This window comes from Orbicella franksi, chromosome 4 (genome assembly GCF_964199315.1).
Source record: "Orbicella franksi chromosome 4, jaOrbFran1.1, whole genome shotgun sequence".
Taxonomy (NCBI): Eukaryota; Metazoa; Cnidaria; class Anthozoa; order Scleractinia; family Merulinidae; genus Orbicella; species Orbicella franksi.
The window spans coordinates 23,719,202-23,740,818 of record NC_138148.1 but is presented as its reverse complement, the minus strand read 5'-3'; the positions used below and the strand labels follow the sequence as shown (position 1 = coordinate 23,740,818).

Sequence of the window (21,617 nt, the reverse complement as noted above, 5' to 3'; positions counted from 1 at the left end):
ACAGTTTACTTACAATACATTATACTGTATATTGACTTTGAGGAGGGACGAGTACTTCTCAATAAAACATTTAATTAAGACAAATTTTCAAGATTGTATTTAATGATTAGCTTACTGATAAAATCCTGAATGGAGATGGCTAGGCTATTAAACTTGCTTGAATAAATATTATTATAATGGTGCATAAATAAGGCAGTGTTCTTGAATTTCCAAGTATTGTTGTGTCGTGGGAGCTTGCAGTAATACTTGACAAGGTCTCCTCTGTAGTAGGAGAAATTTGACACGCATTCACTTGGTTGAACCAGTTCAAGACTTTTTGGGTAAACAATCTGGTAAACGTACATTCCATAAAAGAGCGCTCAATTGAATCTTTATCTCCGCAGTATAGACATTCATCGTCTGCCTCAATACCAAATCTGAATTGTTCTTTCTTAGTTATTATCGTTCTATGGATTAATTTAAATTGAAACTCTTTTAGTTAAGTTTCGTTACAAATGTTTTTCAGTGATTTGAAGATCTTAGTCCACACGTCTTTCTTTAAAGAGAGTTTTTCGCTCCAACGTTCAGGGCCCTTTTGATCTTCGGTGTGAATCTTGACAGTGAATCAGGTTTGGTAGTGTCGGTTCAATGCGTTTGGCTATTGCTTTTGATGCTATTTTAAGATCAACATTAAGGAGTGTAATCGGTCTCCAGTTTGAAAGATCTAGGAGTGAGCCGTCTTCTTTCCATATTAAATCGCTTTCCTGAGCTGTTAAATCGTTTCCTAAAAGCTTTAAATAAAAATAGGTAAAAAATTCGATGGTAAATGCGTCTTCCCCCGGTGCTTTATCATTCTGAAAGGTTTCTAGTATCTTTTTGCATTCTTCGTACGTAAGTGGACCCTCCAAGGTTTCTTGCACGTCCTCTGAAAGCTTAGGGAATTCAACATTGTCAGGGAATGTGTCATACGGAGTTTCAGAAAGGTTAAATCCGAGACATATAGGTTTCTTTGATGATTTTCAATTTGCTGTAGAATCACTGTCTTGTTGCACATAGTAGAGTCATCTTGTAATCGAAGCTCACTGATAGTTTTTTTGCTGTAATTACTTTTTTCAAGATTGAAAAAATACTTTGTTGGGCGTTCACCATTTTCTATCCAGCAGTATTTTGCTCTAAACATCGCCTGTTTTCCTTTTTCTTTGTAAATTGATTTAAGTTCCGCTTTCAGTCCGTCATACTCCCATAGTACTCCATCGATGTAAGGGGAAGAAACATTATCACAGATAATAACATCAAGTTGGTCTATTCTGCATCTTCATTCCTGTTCTCGGTTGCTGATACATTTTGGGAAAGGAAATAGTCGCAGATCTGATTACCATTTTCAGTGACTCCCAAAAGAGCCTCTTATCCGTCACATGGCTATAACAACTGCAGGTGTGAGAGTATGTATCCCGAACCGTACTCACATACTGCATATCATTCAATAGGGTGTTGTTAAATTTCCAGAGTCCTGGTCCCCGAGGAGGTTTGTTGGGCCAAGATAGCAAAATGTAAATTGCGTAAAAAATTGCGTAAATTGCGTAAATTGCGAATTCTTTACATCCCCAGAGATTTTTTGCAATTAAGAAAAAGTTAATCCTAGATTTAAGTTTAAGAGATTTTGATTCTTACAGGAATTTGCGTAACTTTGGATGCCACATTCTTTGAATATCCACTAAGTCAAACATTTCCATCGTGGTCAGAATGAGATTACGGTAACTAGACGGTTTCCACAGGTGCACCTCTGAACGTATCTTTTTTTGATAAAGTACAATTCCAGTCTCCCCCGACAATTAGCGAGGTGAGCTCTGATTTATTGATTATGCAATTGTTGAGCTCTTGCATAAGTTAGAGTTGATTGGCCTGATCATTAGGTGCATAAATATTGCACAGTGATAGTTTTTGTCCATTAAGAGTGATTGTAATAAGCACTATTCTGCCCGGGTCATTGGCATAAGAATAATCAACCTTTGGTTGTGCAAAGGGATTAATTAAAATACACACACCTTACTATGGGTGGTGCCATGTGAGAAAAATAGCTCGCCATCCCATTCTTTTCTCCAAATATTTTCATCGACTCGTTCTGAATATGTTTCTTGTAAAAAATAAATGTTTGGTTTTTTGATCTTTTAGGTATGAAAGTATACTCCTCCTCTTGACTTGCTCTCTGATTCCCCGAACATTCAATGATAAGACATCAAATTTGGACAAACTACCCGTATTCATATTTCTCGATAGAAATGAGAAAAAACGAATTAAATTACAAGAAAAAAAAAGATACCAGAACTCACTAAAGTATAAACAATCCAGACAACGCACACAGACAAACACACACAACAACACAAAAGAGAACAACTAAACCTTTTTGCAAGTAGGGTAAAGAGATAAGTCACAGTTCCAATTCCGATTCCAGTTCCACAGTTTCCTTGTGATATGACAACTCATTATGCCAGTGTCACAGCTTGAACCCAATCTGTAGGGAAAAATAGCAAGCCCAGGTTTTTTCTATGGGCAAAATTCTAATAGTTTTGGATTCCAGTGGATTTCATAATTTAGGATTTTAACCCTCCACCACATGTTAGTACCACTGATATTAGCAGCACTGTCAAAATTGTTACCCACCCAATAACACCACGACAATAAACAGAGAAAACATTGTATTCTTGTCCCTGGAGCAACACTCTAACAACTATATATCCCACTATACATGATATAGTCATACAGACATGTATTTGCACTAACCACTGCTTTTGCAATATAATTTAATAGCCAGTCAGTGCTAGTTTAAGTTTGATATAACTGTCAGAAGAGCGAATCTCATTTTAGAGTGTTAAAATCTGATTTCCATAATTTTGTTTTTATTTCTTTTATTAGGTAGTGAACCAAATGTCATGGCCTTTAACTATGACATTAGGAAAACTTTTCCATCTGAGTTGGTATATCTTGTCCCCAACAGGTGAGCCATGTTACATTAACTTCCTTGTAATCAAGTAAAAGCCAGTTAGTAATCAACTGAATAAAGATTTAAAAGAGCAAGTGAAGGACTAAATTAGCTTAGCATCTGCCGTTTCTGTAATCGGTTATTTAATTAATGAGGGTGTACGTAACATCGGTAGTTCTCTAACTTTGTTAACTGAATCCTGGAATTGCAGAGTTCACTATTCTAGCTATGTGATCACATTGAAAATTTGCTCAAAGAGAGAACCTTTGTCCTAGAGCAAGTAATTCCCAGTGTCCAATTACGGCCGGTAGCTAGACATTGTCACAGATTAAAATTAAAGGGAGGGTTTCATGGTTTGGCGCATGTCTCTAAATCAAAATACTTTTGTTCACTCCTTATCAATGTTATTACTTTAAAAACCCCACTGAGATGTTGTTTAGTAATCACATGCTATAGTTAGTCATGGCAGTACGACCGATAGCCAAAATTCTCAGAAGATTTCAGTGGATTTTACTGACGCTGTCAACCGTTGAATTTAGTGTTGACCCGTATGATTTATCCTACAGTTAATGATTTTACGGCTATTTGTATGCGGAATTAGCAGTAACTTGCTTGCGATTAGTTCATAAGCAATGTAAAACTGGGCCTTTAATTGCCAAAAAGCGTGCACAGGCAAATAAATAATACAGACATGCGTCGAACCATGAAATCCTCCCTTTTATTTATTTGCTACAAAAGCACTGCTGAAGGTGGTGCAACTAGACAATGTCATTTTGATGGAAAAATAGGAAGTACATGATTACTTAGTAAGTTAAATGAGAAGTCTTACAGAAGGCAACTCAACAAGCTTTTCCATGCATTACTATGTTATTCAGTGATATCAGGAGCCATAATCGGGGACGGAGACCGTAAGCGCGCGCCATTTCAAGTATTGGGGTTGTCCCCATGATATGGGACAATAATTCTATTTTTAGAACAAATTGCGCCATCACCTGCGGCACACGCACGTACATGCTGCGAGGATTTCTGCGGATGTCGTGCGGGGGAAATGGCGACCGAAATTCCCGAAATGTTTCATGTTTTTGCCCCACAACTCAACGCGTTTACGTCTGTTGGAATTTTGCTTAAGTATTTTCGTCGTAAGCTGCTCCAGTTTGAGTGAAGTAAGACAGTGTCGAATTTAGGTATGTTCCGCTGTAAGCTTATATATATCGCTGACCAAGTTGTGTTCCGACTGATGCTTCTTTTACATGAGCTGTACATTACTCCACTTTAAATTTCACATATGTTGAAGATTAACAGCTTTTCCATTACACAGCAAAAAACTAGCTGGATATATTTAGATATAGCAGAGCTTCAGGACTTCATAGTTTCCTAGCTCCTCTTGCCACACGCTTGTGAGGAATTTGTCAGTCTATCGCGACCGAAAAGTAAAACAAAATAATTGCTAGTTTGAGTTTCGCTTGAATTGTAAGCAACGCTTGATGTTTCATCAAGGCTTAATAACTTTACGTCCGTAGATACTGCTCAGTTTTATTCGTGTAAAAATCCAGTAAATTCTCTGTTGTCGATGAATGAGAGCGCCCGCCGATGCGTGTTTTGTACAGTCAGTAAACATGACAAATTGTACTTCCGCCGCACTTTCGTGTGAAAGCGTACATCGAACTCAAACAATAGCTCTATAGTTTTTAAATATGTTTAAGATTGATAAATGTTTGAGAACATATTAAAAGCTAAGCTGAAAATATGTGAATAAAGCAGAAACAATCAGCAAAGTTACGATGACGCTTTCTTTAATCAACTTGGAATAACGATTTCGATTTAGATGATCGAGTTATCAAAACTCCTTGCCTATTTTCATTTTCGCAGTGTAAAACTTCACTATGCTTATGTTGAAGAAACACATGTTAGTAGCCTTTTTTGCATTCGTGAAATTTGTTGCAGCATCTCAGCACAAAATATAACGAAAGAAATCTTTGTCAAGATTTGTTGACAATTGAAAACACCGACTCGGACTTGAAAGTGCACGAGCTGCATGCACTATGCAAATGAGCTAATTGTACGCGTCAGACTTTCCTTTCAAAAACTTTTGCAAACTCACCAAACCAGCAGAGACAATAAGAAACCATCAAAACAGGTTTTGGTTATGATTAAACATTGTCTGAGAAACTCACAAATTAACTCGATACCAGAGTAGAGAGTTTTCTTGCTATATTCTTAAGCATACGCGTAAGCTTACAACTAGCGTGAGCAGATCTCATTATTCATTCCCAGCGCGAGATTGAAGTCTTGTTTTCGACCCTGAAAAACCTACCTTTTCCGTTAGCTCAGAGCATAAAACTACATATAAGCGCCCTGGTTCGTATTCCCTACCTTATTCCCTGCCATCGCTGTGAAAAATACGCAAGAGAATCTCTCAGCTCTCACCATTTGATCACGCAACGTGACAACATCCACGCGAGAGCCCCTGACGTGCGCGTGAATCCGCGCGGATATATGACGTCAGGATGGCGCAATTTGTTCTAAAAATAGAAAAATTGTCCCATATCATAGGTGCGCGCGAATCCCGAGACTTGCGGTCTCCGTCCCCGATTATGGCTCCTGGTGATATATATTTCTGATTTATGAACAATTTAGATACTACCGTGAGCCTGGGATCCTTTTCAAAACAGCAACAGTAATGAGAACCATCATTTTTGTGGCCACAAGACACTTAAATAATGAAGAGCTCTTTGTCAAGTAAGACTAATCTAGGTGGACTGTAGACTGCATGGGGAGGAACACTAAAACTCTGAGGATGTGAGCAGTGATGAGTGGTGCGGCATGACAGGCATGAGCTTCAGCACTAACTGCTGCTTTTTCTCTCAATCTTTTGTGTTAATTCTTCCCTGTGAATTCTTGAACAAAAGAGTTATGACCCAAATTTTGTCACAGACAAGTGTGCCTGGGATAACAACAGAGCCACTTGAGTAGCTAGAAGTATTTTTACCCGGGGGGGGGGATCCCCCACAATACCTATACGGGTATCTGCTGCCTGACGGGGTCATTATTTTGGAGCTCCTGATCTAGAACAGGGTACCCATTTTCGAGACGTCCCGTAGAATGGGGTATAATATTGTGAACGTATGAAAGCTCATCAACTTATCAGCAGCCATTTGAAATTATTCATAGAGAATGTGCATAACGAAAGGTTTTAACGAACAAATCAAACCATTGCACCCTGTGTTTTGCGCGTTACGCCATCGTAAGTTAGTTATCGTGGGGTTATGGTGTGATATAACACGTCCGATAACACTTGCGTGGTTCTGTGTGGGGGTGAGTGACATTCCATAACAATTAACACATTGTGAAATGGCAAAATACTTATGATCAGATACAAAGTCGATCAAAGCGGCATGATCATGTACGATTAAAATCACAAATAATCAGGTGTACAAGCAGCTTTGTCATATCTAGTCTGGATGTATGGGTCAACCAAATAAGGAAATAACTTTTCAAAACAATGGGCTATTGAAATTTACTACATTTATAGAACGGGGTATTAAAGATTGACCTATTTCTAAAATTTCTCTAAACAGACCCTATGTTAACTTAAACATCAGTGGTCCAAGTAGATGCGTGGCTGCCTGGTACAGTGCAAATAATTCAAAAGTTATAAATAGTAAATGAAATAGTGCCAAAAAGGTCAATTATTTAGCAGTTGTTTTGGGTCTGGCCCTTCTTTTGTGAAATATTAATTTAAATTATTTTGTTTGGTTCTGATTTCAGTTATCGCTTGAACCCCTCCTCCAAGCTACCAGATTGGTATACTCCAGTCAACTTGATAGAAGATAAGCGTCGCTGGAATGCAGATTAACTAAGGATTTAGAAACCTTAAATAAACTCAAGTGCATTTGCAGGGCAATGTTACCTGATTCAAGACCATCATACAAACAATGGTCTGTTAAATAAAGTCCATGCCACTTACTTTGACAAAACCGCGGTCTTCATTATTGGAGACTGTTAGGACAAATGCTACGGTGGCCTCAACGAAACTGTTCGCTTTGATTTCAGAAATTTAATTTCAGGAGCTCAACCCTCCAGTAGCTACCATCCACATGTAGAGTGGATTGCCTCTTGTCAATCTTTACAAACTTCGGAGCGGAAATTTACAATAGCAGCTTCCAGCAACTTCACCTATGTCATCAAAAAGGTTCCCAATGCGTATTAAAGAAGCAAACATTTAGTCTTATTTACAGTTAATTGTTAATTTAAGATTAAAATTGTACTAGAAATGTTAAATGGACTATACCCAGAAAGTAAACAAAACAAGTTAGTAGTAATGCACGCTCATATGGCCGGTAACCAATCAGGAGCCGAGAAAGACAATAGGCTATTGTTTGGAGAACAATGGGCTCTATTGTTCTCCAAATCCAAGATGGCGCCTTGAAAAATCCGACCAATCCGGAGCCGAATTAAGAATTCAAGATGGCGGCGCCCACGAAAGTCAGCCATGTTGGAAAACAGCCCACCAGCCTCGACGGAGGACTGGGATCGGTCTCACGGATTTCCATGACAACACAAATCACGCCAGAGTCACGCAAAAAAATGTCATGCAACTTCAAACTCGATACTTACAGTGTCCTGTGGTCCTAAACGGCAGAGGTCTGTCCGGCAAGTGGCCATGATGAAGACTGAGAACCTTGGGTCCGAGGTCTGCCTATAGGGAGGCTATTCCAAGGCATCATGGGACGATGACCTCATCGGGAACCAATCAGAATGAATTAAAGTACTCACAGTGGTTGGCTTCCCCAGTCCCCCTCTCGTAAGGAGAGCACTAAACCAAACATCACACAATGTCAAATGTCACGAACTTTAATAGCAAATCTTTGGCGCTAACATTAAAAGATATGACGTCATTGTCATGTTGATCGAGTAAAAAGACCAGTTTCTATCGTCATCACACAAAGTTTCAAATGAACTTTAATGTCCAAAACGTTTGCGCTAAAATTACAGAAAGCTGGTCATTGTGTCTCAAATCAGATAACACTATGAAAGAAATGCAACAGAAATAATTTGATCTAGCGTAAATGCAATCTTTGACGAGTAGCGAATAATAAGCGAAGACAAAAATTTATAGGGTAAAAGGTGAGAAGAAAAATAAAATACAACTGAAATGTTTCAAGTGCAAATGAATTGCTAATAGCGGTTTGCAATAAAATCTAAACTTCTTGATCTCGACTGTTCTCTTGAGAAAAGAATCACTCAAATCCATACACTATTCACAAACAAGGTGTGTGCGTGTTGACGAAGGGGGAGAGAGTGTGTCATGTTAGATGAATGTTATTTTCTCAGTATAAAATAATGTTATCATTGATCATTGCTTTTAGGACATGTGGTGGCCCCTAAGGGAGCCGTTTTTTTGTTTTGATGTTTTACTTACTGCTCCAAATGTAAGTCTAACACATTCCTGAGGAGTGCGATAGTCTCTTCCTGTTCCGCTATTCTTTTACGAAGAAGCAACTCCTTAGAGTGCCTGATATATTTCTCCGGCACTCTTGCCATGAAGTTTTGGTCTAGAAAAATCTTCATCTTCTTCAGTCCTACCTTCCTGCTGATCTTTGGTGACGGCATACCATCCACTAAAGAGTTGCTAGGAAGAGAGAGATCTTTCTCCACTTCCAATAGCGCTTCTGAAACGTTGAAATTTTTAGCACACTCCATTATGAACATGAGTCGTACTCAAAAATAAAAAATGCTGAAGTATTTATACCCTTCAGTGCTTAGCGCATAATCAAATTGCCGTGCGCTTTGTCGTCACTAGGGCTATTCAAAATGCTGCGCGCTTTGAAAGCGTTAATGAATAGGTGTACCTACCATCCCTTGATATGTGTCAGTATGACTGAAAAAAAATTCCTATGATTTATTCTTGTTAGTTTAGTTTAATAATTTTAGAATACTCTTAGCGTATTTCCCTGGTGGAAACTTGTCTTCGCACAAGTACAACACAGCGATATTTTGATGATGAGAGTGTTTGGTGAATAAGTCTAGCAACGCTTTGTCCTCACCTCCCTCTGTCATCAGATCGTCTAATACGAGAAATCCACTCTTTGGAAACCATGACTTGAGATGGTCTGACTCTGGAATCCCCTCGTGAAATTGCACACCAGCGTCTTCCATGTCTCGGAATCCGTCTTGCCACGCCCCGTAGCAATAATGAATCGTAGGGGGAGGGTTTACAAACCAAGAGTAACGATTCGGTAAAACAAGTCTTGCCACAACCAGAAGGGCCCATGACCAAAATACTAGAGGGTGTCTTCAACCGAAACGCTTCTCCCGTTTCTATTCCACTAGGGATGCCATGGTGCTTTACGGTAGGGTATGGGATCTTTGGAATATCCTCTGGTGTTTTGTTCCTTTGATAACTATGTTTCTCGTGACAGATTCTATTGTCTTCACGCGTAAAGAGTCCTTGGCAATAACGGCACGATAATGACATGTTTCGCTTACAGACTCATTACTAGGGCAGCTGAAGCATTATTTTTATTCTTGGCAAATAATTATTGATGATTTAGTTGATCGTTACAATCCTGGAAGAAAGGGAAAACAGAGGACTTGAGGAGGAGGAGGATGAAAAGGTGGGAGAGGAGGAGAAGGAGGAGGAAAGGGACGAGGAGGAGGAGTTGAAAAGGTGGAGGAGGAGGAGTTGAGAAGGTGGAAGAGGAGGAAGAGTTGGTGGAGGAGGAGGAGGTGGAGGAGGAGGTGAGGAGGTGGAGGAGGAGGAGGAGGTGAGGAGGAGGACGAGGAGAAGAAGGAGGTGGTGGTGGAGGAGGAGGAGGAGAAGGAGGAGGAGGTGGAAGAGGAGGAGGAGGTGAAGGAGGAGGAGGAAAGGGAGGAGCAGGAGTTGAGGAGCTGGAAAAGGAGGAGGAGGTGGAAGAGGAGGAGGAGGTGGTGGAGTAGGTGGAGGAGGAGGAGTTGGAGGAGGAGGTCAGGAGGACGAGGAGGAGGTTGTGGTGGAGGAGGAGGAGAAGGGGGAGGAGGAGGTGGAGGAGGAGGAGGAGGTGGTGGTGGAGGAGGAGGAGGAGGTGGAGAGGGAGGAGGAGGAGGTGTGGAGGAGGAGGATACAGGCGAGGTTGAGGAGGACGAGGAAGAGGTGGTGGAGGAGGAGGAGGTGGAAGAGGAGGAGGAGGAGTTGAGAAGGTGGAAGACGAGGAGGAGTTGGAGGAGGAGGTGAGGATCGTTTCCCAAAATTTCTGTTCCCTATCACGTTTTGATCTGTAAGTATCAAAATACTTACAGTAAAAATGAAAGGTAAGTTGATGAAGTGAATCTTACTCTGTTGTTGGCGTGTATACTGGGTATGGCGTATACTACGGATATGGCCAGAGTTGATTAACAAATTTACTCAAACCCGCTATATACGCTTAAACCGGTATATACGCCAACAACAGAGAAAGATCATTGCAACAACTCATTAGCATGCAGTAGGCACATTTCACTCTGTACATGGCGTGTTTACCGGGTTTAGCGTATAAAGCGTATATGAGATGAATTAATTAACATCAACTACTACTACTACTACTACTACTAATAATAATAATAATAACTAATTTTATTTAGTAGTAGTAGTAGTGTAGTAGTGTAGTAGTAGTAGTAGTAGTGTAGTAGGAGTAGTAGTAGTAGTAGTGTAGTAGCAGCAGCAGTAGCAGCAGTAGCAGCAGTAGCAGCAGTAGCAGCAGTAGCAGCAGTAGCAGCAGTAGCAGCAGTAGCAGCAGTAGCAGCAGTAGCAGCAGTAGTAGCAGTAGTAGCAGTAGTAGCAGTAGTAGCAGTAGTAGTAGTAGTAGTAGTAGTAGTAGTAGTAGTAGTTGATGTTAATTAATTCATCTCATATACGCTTTATACGCTAAACCCGGTAAACACGCCATGTACAGAGTGAAATGTGCCTACTGCATGCTAATGAGTTGTTGCAATGATCTTTCTCTGTTGTTGGCGTATATACCGGTTTAAGCGTATATAGCGGGTTTGAGTAAATTTGTTAATCAACTCTGGCCATATCCGTAGTATACGCCATACCCAGTATACACGCCAACAACAGAGTAAGATTCACCTCATCAACTTATTATTGTTCATCACATCACATACGCATGAATACATTTGTTTAACTTTATCAGCTTTTTTCCGTTATTATTTTCAAAAGGAACTAAGGGACCGTTCATTTTTTATGAGGGAGGGGGGGCTGGTGGGATTTGGGAAGCACCATTTAAAAATCGCATGACCCCCCCTCAGCTTACCAATTTTTTCATATGGCCCCCCCTTATAGCGGTAATTTTTTGGGATGACCCCCCCCCCAAAAAGAAAAATTGAACAAACAATATTTAGATTTCAACTTTTTTAATATTTCTCTATTATCCCCCTACTTCACGTTATTGTGCTCACTATGAAGACAAAATTAGAATCCCTATACTACAGAGAGCTGTTGTTTAAAAAACAAATCAAAAGAAAGAGAAGTCAATTTCGAATCTCCTAGTTATGGCTCGCCCTGAGCGTGTGGCATTTGGCCTCTCATTGGCATCTTCCTCATCTGAATTGATGAATGCAAGAATGACGTCACTTGAGTCATCTTCTCCCCCAGAGTCAATGGCATCACTGTCATACTCATCATTGTCACTTCCATCCGTTTCACTGCTGTCAGCACTTGCCCTGTTGTCATTTTGTGTCAATGTCCTGGCATTTCTCAGTGTTGGTTGGCCAGCTCTGAGAGGACTCTTCTGCTGCAAGCATGAATTTCTTACAATCGCCTTTACTTTCTCACTCTTGCTGCGTTTCAAATGCTGCTTCAGCCCGTGGTGGTTCAAGTACTTGTTTAGTTCTGGAACACGGAGCTTTTTAAGCTTGGTTAGATCTTCGCACAACTCAGTCCAAGGATAATCCTCCTGTGATTTATCTTTTGCGTCCCTACTTAACTTTGCCTTTTCTCCTGCTCTCTTTTTCCTTTTTAATTCCAGCACTTCAAGATGCTGAAGATAATCCACCACAAACTTTGGTTTGACAATAAACTTATCTGCAAACAGAGCAACGCTCTCTGGGTCAGATAAAACCAGCCTGCCACTTCCATGCTCTTTCTTCGCTTGGACCCTTAGCTGCCAGTCATCTGGATCACGCCCTTCTTTTGGGGTCTTCTGGTAGGAGAGGTAGTGGTATTCCGGTAGGCAGGAATGGTCAGGAACTGGTTTAGGGTATCTTTCTATGGGTGGTCCAGTCCATTCACAACAAAGAGAACAAATTTCTCCTTCCTTTTCTTGACAGGACAACTTTAGAAACTCCCTGTAGTTCTCCCCCTCCTCGTAGTGCTCATTCATAAACTTCTCAATCTTACGGAAGTAACAGTGGCCTGGAACAGAGTCTTTCCTTGCTCCTGCATTGTGATACTGAACCAAGTACGAAGTGTGGTGAAAAAACTGGAAATCTGTTGATGTGTTGTGTGAAACGCATTGTTACATTTAATTTACAGATGTCTTTATTTGGAAGGTTTTTCCCTCTACTCTAGTGACAGGTATGTATAAATGTTGCCCTGTGCAGGTAGAACAAAAAGCTATGAGTGTTCTCAAATCTTGCAAATAGTGAATTACTTTTTATAAATTTTAGCATACTTGTTATGATTTAAATTTATCTATGGTTTAAAATTTCTTAATTTTCAACGTCTCAAGTTCATTGTCATAATTCAGAACAAAGAGAAATGAAAATCCAATTGGTTTGAAAATTTTAGCCAAAACTAAATTTAAACCATAACATACCCATGAAGGGCTTTTCCAATCGGGAAAAGAGTGCATTACTACATGAGCATCATGAAAGAAGCTCATTCCAAAATGCGCAATAATGGCGAAAGCGACGAGTCGTTTAAGAAAAGGTTTACAGCTGAACGATCCAGGGCAGTTTGACATCTTACAAGCAAAAGAAGCAATCTTTCTAAGTGCGGATGGCTGTTCAGAAAGGGCGAGTGAGTTTTCCATGCCAGGGTACCAGTTGAAGCCCAGTGATGGACGAAAACTGAACTTCTCCATCAAAGAGCACAGAGCAATGGTGGAAAAGTTGAATGTCATATTGAAAGATGTAAAGGAACACGATTCCACACTCTTTCAGTCCAATTGGCTTGCTTTGAAGCAGGGCGAAGAATTTGCCCACAGTTTTAATGTAAAACAGATCAAATGTATAGAAGCTAAGTTGACGAAGGTCACGCAGGACATGGAAGCACTAGAAAATAAGAAGAGCAATTATAACAGCATAATCAAGGGCATACTCAAACAGTACATCAGCAAAAGGAGAAGGAAAAAAGAAAACCGCAGAAAGTCAAATGAAAGAAAGAGGAAGGGGACTGAAAACAACGTCCAACGAGTTTATGAAATCTGTGTTGGAAACCTGCTAGGAAATGATTTTCCAAAATGCCTTGTGTACCCTCCTAGAACGGCCGTCCCGGAAGAGTGTATTAAAGTTGTGGATGTTGCCACGTCGTTATTTAGAAGAGATGGGCCATACATCGCACAGCTCTTGGAAGGGAATTATTTCACCAATGCTGCAAGAAGCAGAATCACCACAAACCTTGAGCAGGAAGTCAGAGATTATGTTTACACCTTCATGTACCCTGAAGAGTACACTCTGACGGAAGGCATTGCTGCTTCTTGCAGCATTGGTGAAAGAGACTCCCATAGCAGCACAAGCGGCAACGAAGAACTCGACGACAGCGAAGATGATGAGTGCCAGTGAAAGTTGCATTCGAAAATAAGTGTTAAATACTTCTTTTCAGTAGCTACAAATGCTTTTTGTCGCCAAACATTTTTTTAAAGCAGAAGGAAAGTCTGTAATAAATTTGTATCCTGCCTTCTATGTTTATTCTATAGCAATTTTTTTGATATTCAAACATTATGCCATTTTAAAGTTTTACTAAAATATTTCACATGACCCCCCCTTTTCCCCTTATTTTTTTGGAATGGCCCCCCCTCGAAAGCCATTTTTTTTCGCATGGCCCCCCCCCCAAATCCCACCAGCCCCCCCTACCTTATAAAAAATGAACGGTCCCTAACCACAAGAAATTTGTCAGAAATATCAAAGTTATTGATAGGTTACATAACGCTTATGTAATCTTTTCTTCATCAAATGTATTAAAGCATTAACTTGTTTTGGAGATTTGTATTGTGGAGTGTTTAGGTGAAAGCCATTATTTGTTTTTGAGCTCAACGAAAGAATTTAGAGAAAAAGAATATTGCAAAGCTATTGGTGGTGATCAAATGGAGTTCTCAATCTTTCACCTGTGATTTGCTCTGCTATTCTCTCCGGCGGGTTTGAGAATGAAAATTTGTTCATGTTTGTGACGGAACAGTATTTAAGGGTAGTCAGAACTTCAAACGGCTCAGTTCATGCTCATGTTCATGTGGCAAGATGAGCAAACCTTGCTCTCAGTTAAATAGCAAGGCAATAAGAGATAAGGCGGAGTGCGAGATAGTTGCGAGGGTTGAAAAGCTGTGTTCGGTTGTTGCTTTTAAGTGCGTTTGGCGGGTTAGCGACGCCGAAATAGAAAGAGCATGGAACTGGATATGCGAGAAACGCGACGAATGCGATTTAACCTTGTCAAAATTGGCGGAAATTTGCTTCTTTTTTTCGGCGATAAGTACGTCAGCATTGGACAGCAAGAAGCGAAAAAGGCCACAATTGCAGGAGACCAGAGAGAGTGACGAATCGAATGACGAATCGCCCGTCAATGCGTCCCAGCTTTCATCGCCGGGAAAGCAAACATTCCCAGCCATATCTTACTGGGTGGCTTGCCAAACAAACAATGGCTCGGTCATTAATGCACTTAGAATCCAAAGAGCTGTCGCAAGTTGCGGTTTGGAATATTATGCATCAAGGGCGTGACGAAAGAAAAACTGCTGTCATAACCTGAATCAGCTGTGTCAAGTGTTTAAGGACCACAAAAACCTCTGCTTAATGCAACTAGTGGAGTCATCGTACCAGCATTGCCTCGGGTGAGTAGATTAATTTGACCAATTTATATTCTTTGAATTTCTGTTAAATTGCACGCTAATGAAAGTAAATATATAATAAACAAACATAAATAGTCAGAAAGGTAAAAAATGCTATTCATCATTGAAAAATCAAAGTAATCATGCTTCATTGCCCGGTGAAAAGAGACTGTTATTCGATTATCGATAATTGATCAATTTTTATCTTCTCATTTTCAAAACATCGCGAGTTTGATTTCAGCAGTTCACTTTCACAAAGTAATACCAGGGAGATATTGCATTGCCTTACGTAATCAAAACCTTTTGTTTTGATTGGCAGGGCTCTGCAAGAGGAGCTTCATGGTGACTTCCACGAAGAATCCCAAGAGTCAGCGCCGACGGAAAATGTCGTTCGCCTTCGTGTCGTTCTTGAGAGTTTTCAAACGATGATGGCAGCATCCGTTTCGGAATTACGCCGAGCTGGTCTCGTGTTAGACACCTTTGGATTTGATAACAACCTGCAAAGTACATCGCAGACAGCACTACCAGATCCGCCGCACAAACCCCTATCCTGTCCAGTAACAGTCCTGTGCAACGATATACAAATTGTGATGAAAAAGCTGCAGTATGCTGTGTATCGCGGCGAGGTGTACAAACTGGCGGCCAAATCGCAGTTCACGTTCCAGTATCTGTGTACCATGAAAACGTTCCTCCACAGCCTAATGGGAAACGAAGCGTTCAAAGACCGTCTGGTCCAGCATATTCAACGTGTTCTGCCCATACTAAGCGAGCCAGAAAGCTCTTTCATACGCCAAATTAAGATTGACAGAGACCTGATCGAAGTACAAGACGGGTGGTTTTGGAGCTTTTCCTCTGGGTCGTTCGTCCAAGGGATTATCTCAGAATCTCAGGTGAGAAGAATACACTGGACTGTTTTAACATTTAAATAAGAAGATACAATCAAATTTTCAAACCCAATCTTTACGATCTGTAGCACTGTCTGATGTGCTTTTGTTTTGGCTCTTTTCAACAGAAGGGTCTCACAACTCCACGCGCGTTTGTGGACTACGACCGACTCAAGGACCCGGAGCCAAGATATTTTGAGGCAATCCTAAGGAACAGCCTAACAGAAGATGAAATTCGGCAGTTTTGTGCAGATTTCCTGGCGTTGTTCCGTCCCAAAGAACACAAACAGCCTGTGCTGTGTGCTATTGGCTCAGCTGACAGCGGAAAGACCAGCCTCTTCTCACCTGTTTTTCAGATCATTCCCCTAAGCCGAATTGCTCGCGTCACGAAGCAAAAGAGTTTCAACAAGGCTATGATCGACAACCTGACAGAGGTTATCTTCCTAGACGAGGCATATGCCACCCTGCTCGACATAGATGACTGGAAAATCATATGTCAAGGGGGCTTCACGTCGCACGACGCGAAGTGGAAAAAGGCTCAAGGTTTCCATTGCACTGCGACCATGTACATAACTTGCCAGGTGGAAATGGATTTTGGTGCAGCTCACAATCAAGCTATGGACAAACGCCTGCGCAAGTACCACTTCAAGAGTCTTCCTCGTGTCGAACCTGAAGCAAACAAGTGGCTGAGGAAACATGCTATGGATTGCATTGTGTGGGCGCACAATATCGTAGGAGACAGCCCGAGCAGTCAGGCCAGTACAATGCCCACTGTGCACGAAAGTGGTATGCCTGAGGAGGAGTTGCGCAACATTTTGAGCGTTTCTTTAATAGACGAAGAAGTCGACGAAACCGCCCAGGGCGATTGTAGACGAGAACAGAGTTGCGGCCTTCTGACAGAACCGCAATCCCGAGAAGAAAGTTCTGAAGAGGACGCCATTGAAGATGTCGGCGATTCCGATGAAGACGAGACCCTGACGACCTTGAAAGCTAGGCTGGCACAATGCTCACCTGGCTCTCTACGTCACCGCCAACTGAGCCACATGTTAGAAAGTCATCTCGCTGAAAAGGAAAGGCTGAAAAGGGTTGAAGAAAGGTGCTATAAGAAGAGGCAACACTTCTTACAAACGAGGGGAGTGTCGGTGGAGCACGTGTCGTTGCTCCCGCACGACCATAACGAGCCGCTGCCCACACCGATTCGAAGGGACCTCGCTGCCTTTCAAGAAGATCAGGAACAGGAAAGGATCAGAACAGCATTTGGGAAACCGTGGCTTTTAGCTATGGAGAAGGAAATGGCTGAGCAAAGCGAAAGAATGGAAGATCCAAGAGACGAAGAAGAACGAAGAGTGATGCAAAGTCTCCTGGAAATCAATTGCGAAAAACTGCGCTGTTATCACGAGCGTCATGGAACGCTGAAACTACCGGCTGCCCTGGCAGAACGCAAGAGGCTCTGCCTTAGCAACGAGCTGGTAGACCGTTCTTGCGTGAATTTCATACGAGACCTGTTCTCTCCGCTGCCAGTGAGAGTCTTCCCACCCAGCCAGCGTCCAGCAAATCTGCCTGCCAGAAGCAGGAGCTCAGACGAAGACGACGAAGAATGTTGGTCGGCGGCACCAAAGACACCAATGTACATTCCGAATGACGACGTGGAAGCTATCTGTCCACCGTCCCCAGGCATTGCTCGAGCTCACAACCCTGTAGCAGCTACGTCAGTGAAGAGGCCGCACTTTCAAAGCCAGGCGCATCCATCCAAGAAGCAAATGACCCTGACTCGTTTTATGCAGACTAGTACGCAACCGTAGATTGGTAGTTTCATGGGCTTGTAATAAGACAGCTTGCGTGCGACTTATTCTTTCTATGTTCATATTTGCACATGTATTAGTGTGTGCATTGTTAAGGAATACCACGTTGCGCTTATGCTACGTTTGACTGTTTTGCACACGATGTGAATTAAAGGAAAAATATTATGGCTATTAGTTACATTAAGAGATTATAGTTCTTGAAAGCACTGTGAACTAGACAGTCGTTATGCTACAGTGATATTGACAGTGGCGATAGGCCAGTTCCAAAAGAATATAACATGTTTGTTGAGTTTGCTGTCATCTGGAGACAGGAAGATGCATTTACAATAAAGCAATTGATTTTTGTCTGTTTTGTGTACAACAAACTCTGCTTACACCCATCAGCTTTGCATTGAAAGTCAGTGTCCACACTTTTCCAGTCTCTTTATCAAACTAGCGACATTTTCATTCCGGCTCTTTTCTTTAGAGAGTCCGCCGTTCTTCCGTCTTGAAATGCGAAATCGGAATCTCTCAAAATAGCTGTCCACTGTCCAAACCCGTGCTTAGTTATCCCTTCCTTCAGAAAATCATCCTCTTCTTTCGTGAATTTTAAAACATGACGAGTTTTCCTCTGAAGGTGCAAGTTTCTCTTAGGCAGGGTATCCTTTATGGGGGTCGAGCTGTTTTTATTCTGAGCTGTCTCAACTGAAGGCCCGGAGCTGGACGTTGAACCGCCAAGTCTTGCGTGTACGTCATCGTCTACCTCGGAACCCTTGGTACCTTGAAGTTTTTGAAGACACTCGTGACCCTTCAGGGCAACTTCTCGCGATCGTTGCTTTTGATAGTGAACTTTAGCAACCGCAGAACTGTGTTTCTGGTCCTCAGACAAAAACCTTTGCTCTTCGCTAGTGAGCTGATTGAGGCTTTGCGTTTCGACGATTTGGCGATAACGTGTGGGATGAATGTATTTTCCAATTGCATCAAAAACCAGTTTGCTCATAGTTTCGCCCAGTTTGCCATGCTGACCTCCATTTCTGGTGACGAGAACGAAATCACACTGGGGCTTAAGCAACGGTCTAACGTTCGAGATGTAGCCGTTAAGAACGTGCATGTTTGCGTCGGTCAGAATCAAAGAATCGAAGCCATATTTTCCAGCCGTCTTGAACGTTTTCTGATCGATAAATCCACCGTCAAATATTGGTACGTCATGGGCCGCGATCCCTTCACCTTGATGAACAGATACATGGCTACAAATTTTGTGGCAAATGTTAGGTCTGAGGGGTTCACTTGGGCTGGACTGGTTTTGCACATTTTCACGGTATTTTCGTAACGCGGCAGATGAAATTTCACCACCTCCAATAACTCCTCCATTGTTGCCCAGTGCCCTCTTGCTTCCAGAGTCTCGATGTCTAAATCTTGTGTCCACTGCAATCTCATCATCTTTGCAACTGTTTTTCGGGCTCTCTTGAGGTACAACTCTGTCGTAGAGAACTTTCTTAGAACTGCTTCTGATGCGCCATGAAGTTTTCTGAAGTCGATCAATTCAGAAATAGCATCTATGTAGCCCAAACGCCCACCATGACCGAGCTTACATTCATCTTGTAAGTAGTCGATAAATTTAAACAACAGATTTGGAGAACACAAACTAAAGTCGACCACTTCAAACGTTAACTCCTCTTCATCTTCACAGCAAAATCTAAGAAACTTGAAGCACCTTGTCACTATCTGTTGAGCGGCACGATCTTTCTTACAACCGCCAGCACTTCCTGTCAACCATTTCGTGAATACTTCGCCAATGTTACATGATAATGGAAATGAAGAAAGTAATTTCACGTTGTGCTTTGTGGTCTCGCTTGTCTCATCTTCATTTCTTCCAATCGTCAGCGACTTTGTTACTTGTTTAGAATCGGGCCTTTCGTCAAAATAAAAGAACCAACTGTGTTTAGTGCTAACGTGTTTTCTACAGCCTCTCTGACTTTGAAATCCATCATGTTCACACTCTTGTATCGGGCAATGGTAAAAGCGGTCTGCTTCATCCTTTTCCAAGTGAAGCCGCTTTGGTTTGGGTGATGCTCCTTGGACATCTGACCAATTGACTTTGCACTTCTTGCTCATTTTTTCCCTTTAAACAACATGTGGCTAGCACAATCGCCTTTAAATCTTAGCCGAAACAAAAGGACGTTTCAACTTGCCAAAACATGCCCTTGCTTGCCCACACTCATTACTATTGTGTAAAATTCATGACAGTGAGATACAACCCAAACTTGCCCAGGCAGGTCTGTACACGCCTATTCAGTGACACAATACATAGTTAAAGGATCGATAAATCGGAACAATAAAGTCCAAAACTTGTTCCTAATGACCAATTTCGGAACAATATATTCCATTCACAGATAGCAAAATCGGAATAACACAGTCTTTCTTTATTAATTTCGGAACAATGTGTTCCACGCACAAATAGGAACTCGGAACAAAACAGACCTAATTTATCAAGTTAGGAACAATGTGTTCCATGCACAAATAGGAACTCGGAACAATACAGACCCAATTTATCAAGTTAGGAACAATGTGTTTCATGCACAAATAGGAACTCGGAACAAAACAGACCCAATTTATCAAGTTAGGAACAATGTGTTTCATGCACAAATAGGAACTCGGAACAAAACAGTCCTAATTTATCAAGTTAGGAACAATGTGTTCCATGCACAAATAGGAACTCGGAACAAAACAGTCCTAATTTATCAAGTTAGGAACAATGTGTTCCATGCACAAATAGGAACTCGGAACAAAACAGACCCAATTTATCAAGTTAGGAACAATGTGTTCCATGTACAAAAAGGAACTCGGAACAAAACAGTCCTAAATCACTCATTTGGGAACAATTTGTTCCACTTGCAGTTGACAACTCGGAACAAAATGTTCTTGTCTTACCTTACAGTGAACGCTATGTTCCTACTCTGTAAAAAGCTGGTCCTCTTAAGGTTAATAGGAACACAAAAATGAGGAACACTCGATCCCAGAGGAACGTTCCTTTACAAATATCGGAACAGCCGAAAAAACTTAAAATTTGTGAAAAATAAACCAACAAGTTCAGCTTTAAAGCTAAAAAAGCATCTATTAAACGTTTAGGTAAAATAGAACCAAGCTTCAAAATCTAGAGCACTTTGATGTTCTCGAAGGCAGTAAAATAAACCCTGTAAAAATTTTGGGAAATGTAGAGGAGGAGGGCAGGGAGGAGGAGGAGGTGGAAGAGGAGGAAGAGGTGGGACCAAGAATCTGAGAAACTGGAAACGAGTTTAGTTCCCAACACCTTGTGGGATACCGACGGTCAAGACTTTAAGAGTTAAAATTATAATCAATTTTTTCTTTGGAGTTATTATTCAATAAACGTTGTAAAGACTCAGACTATTTGTTTTGCTTAAAACAATTTAATGACATTACTGTTCGGTATAACCCCTTATCCCCCCGTTTATAAGTCAATCGGTCTTGATAGAATTCATTTTACTTGTGACAACGTTCAGCACACGTCTTCTTTTCTAAACGTAACATTCTTTCCTGTCTTCGTGGCTATGGAGTTGAGCGACTGCTAGTTGTGTGACGCTTTGGAGGAAAGGACTATGTTTCAAGTAAGTGATTTATTTTTGGCGCTATTGGAAACCCGCTTAGACAACTTTATAATAAAGTTTCCATATAACGCGCGCTCTGATTGGCTGAAACAGCGTGCTTTATCAGAGATTATATAATAACCCAAGTTATTCTCGCATTTTGATTGGTTCTCGCCTATGATCTATTAGAGGACAGACGCACGATTGACGTCATCGTTACAAAGTTTTTCCCTCTGTGTTTTAAAATGGCGGACAGTTTTGAGAATTTAGATAATATTTTACATGACTGGGCAAAAGATAAGGTACAAGAAAGTCTTGTCCAGGCATTGAACAGGTACCAGAAGCATAGTCTAGCAGGAAGAAGAAAGATAAAGCCGTTTCTGTTTTAGAAAATG

General features: G+C 41.2%; 2 protein-coding genes and 1 pseudogene across 2 annotated transcripts in view; 2 read left to right on the top strand and 1 right to left on the bottom strand.

Moving 5' to 3' along the window:
- Positions 1 to 8,566, top strand: part of LOC145485020 (uncharacterized) — a 28,665-nt gene extending 20,099 nt beyond the window's left edge. The window contains exons 7-9 of the mRNA XM_081463666.1: positions 2,893 to 2,974; positions 5,597 to 5,698; positions 6,728 to 8,566. Coding sequence (XP_081319792.1) covers positions 2,893 to 2,974; positions 5,597 to 5,698; positions 6,728 to 6,815 — 272 coding nt within the window. The 3' untranslated portion in view covers positions 6,816 to 8,566. The remainder of the gene's footprint in view (positions 1 to 2,892; positions 2,975 to 5,596; positions 5,699 to 6,727) is intronic.
- A 5,451-nt stretch (positions 8,567 to 14,017) lies between these two features.
- Positions 14,018 to 17,638, top strand: LOC145484506 (uncharacterized; annotated as a pseudogene).
- Positions 17,639 to 18,065: 427 nt separating this feature from the next.
- Positions 18,066 to 18,728, bottom strand: LOC145483757 (uncharacterized). Its single transcript, XM_081462299.1, has one exon. It carries the CDS (start codon positions 18,726 to 18,728, stop codon positions 18,066 to 18,068), a length of 663 nt encoding a protein of 220 aa, XP_081318425.1.
- Between the last annotated feature and the right edge of the window lie 2,889 nt (positions 18,729 to 21,617).

Excerpts from the sequence above, each read along its gene's own strand:
- LOC145483757 (XM_081462299.1), bottom strand. The coding sequence starts at position 18,728 with ATGCACGTTCTTAACGGCTACATCTCGAACGTTAGACCGTTGCTTAAG.